The sequence below is a fragment of the Orycteropus afer genome, unplaced genomic scaffold (genome assembly GCF_000298275.1).
Source record: "Orycteropus afer afer isolate SDZICR_OR568_19922 unplaced genomic scaffold, OryAfe1.0 scaffold00192, whole genome shotgun sequence".
Lineage (NCBI taxonomy): Eukaryota > Metazoa > Chordata > Mammalia > Tubulidentata > Orycteropodidae > Orycteropus > Orycteropus afer.
Genome location: NW_006921779.1, coordinates 170359 through 171469, shown reverse-complemented (window position 1 = coordinate 171469; position 1111 = coordinate 170359). Strand labels below are relative to the sequence as shown.

Sequence of the window (1111 nt, the reverse complement as noted above, 5' to 3'; positions counted from 1 at the left end):
TTCCTATCCACGAGCATGGGATGTTTTTCCATTTATGTAGGTCTCTTATGGTTTCTTGAAGTAGCTTTTTATAGTTTTCTTTGTAGAGGTCTTTTGTATCTCTGGTAAGGTTTATTCCCAAGTATTTTATTTTTTTGGTAGCTATTGAGAACGGTATTGATTTCCTACTTTTCCAACCCTTGAAGTGATGTAAGTGCCTGTGATTATAGTTTATTCTTAAGGTAGACATATAGGACTAGGAAAAATACCAAAAGAAAAGACCACCTTAAAAAAAACTGTAAGAAATTTTCACCAAAATTTTTAATATTCCAATTGAGCATAGTATGACAACATCTTCTCCAACCACAAAAACATCATCATCATCATATCATGATGGTTTTAGTTTATAAGGATTAATAACTTCTTATGGGACCATACTGTTACATTCTATATGAAAGAAACTTGGATCCTGTTATCCAAATTTTCATTTTAAAGTAAAACTTGAGGCAGAAAGGTTAAATATCTTAAAATCTCAAGGCAAGTCATGGATAGAATCAGAAGTAGAGCATATAATTGCTGCCCAGTCTTCCAGTTATTTCTACTACATGCAGCTGTGTTTCCTGTCTGGAATTTCATGACATACATGATGTTCTTTCTCCTAGGCCTTCCTGGCAGAGTTGGAACAGAACTCTCCAAAGATCCAAAAAGTAAAAGAAGCCCTGGCTGGATTACTAATGACATATCCCAGCTCACAAGAAGCAGAAAATTGGAAGAAAGTGCAAGAGGAGCTCAGTAAGTTATCATAGGGATATTGTAAATTCATTAAGTTACTTGTCCTCAAAGCAAGTACAGAATTTCAGCACATCTTATAAAGCAAGAATTATTTATAGTTAATTTTTATAAGTAAGTAAAAGGCCCACACAGGTTCAGAGACTGATTAGGCGAAAAATTGAGAGATTCTACTCAAAGTGTCAAAAGTTGGGCTTTCTTAGGCATGTGACTGACAGTCTGCTGTGATCACGAACTAAAGAGAACATTGATGATAAAAGTGATGATGCAGTGAGGATGAAGATGAAAAATGAGTAATAATTTAAATTATGATATATTCATAATATTGAAAGATGCAGGTGAA

General features: G+C 33.9%; 1 protein-coding gene across 1 annotated transcript in view; it reads left to right on the top strand.

Annotated features, from left to right (window-relative positions):
* Positions 1-1111, top strand: part of MACF1 (microtubule actin crosslinking factor 1) — a 307684-nt gene that overhangs the window by 180828 nt on the left and 125745 nt on the right. Inside the window, exon 55 of the mRNA XM_042781878.1 lies at positions 642-771. Within this exon, the coding sequence (XP_042637812.1) occupies positions 642-771 (130 nt within the window). The remainder of the gene's footprint in view (positions 1-641; positions 772-1111) is intronic.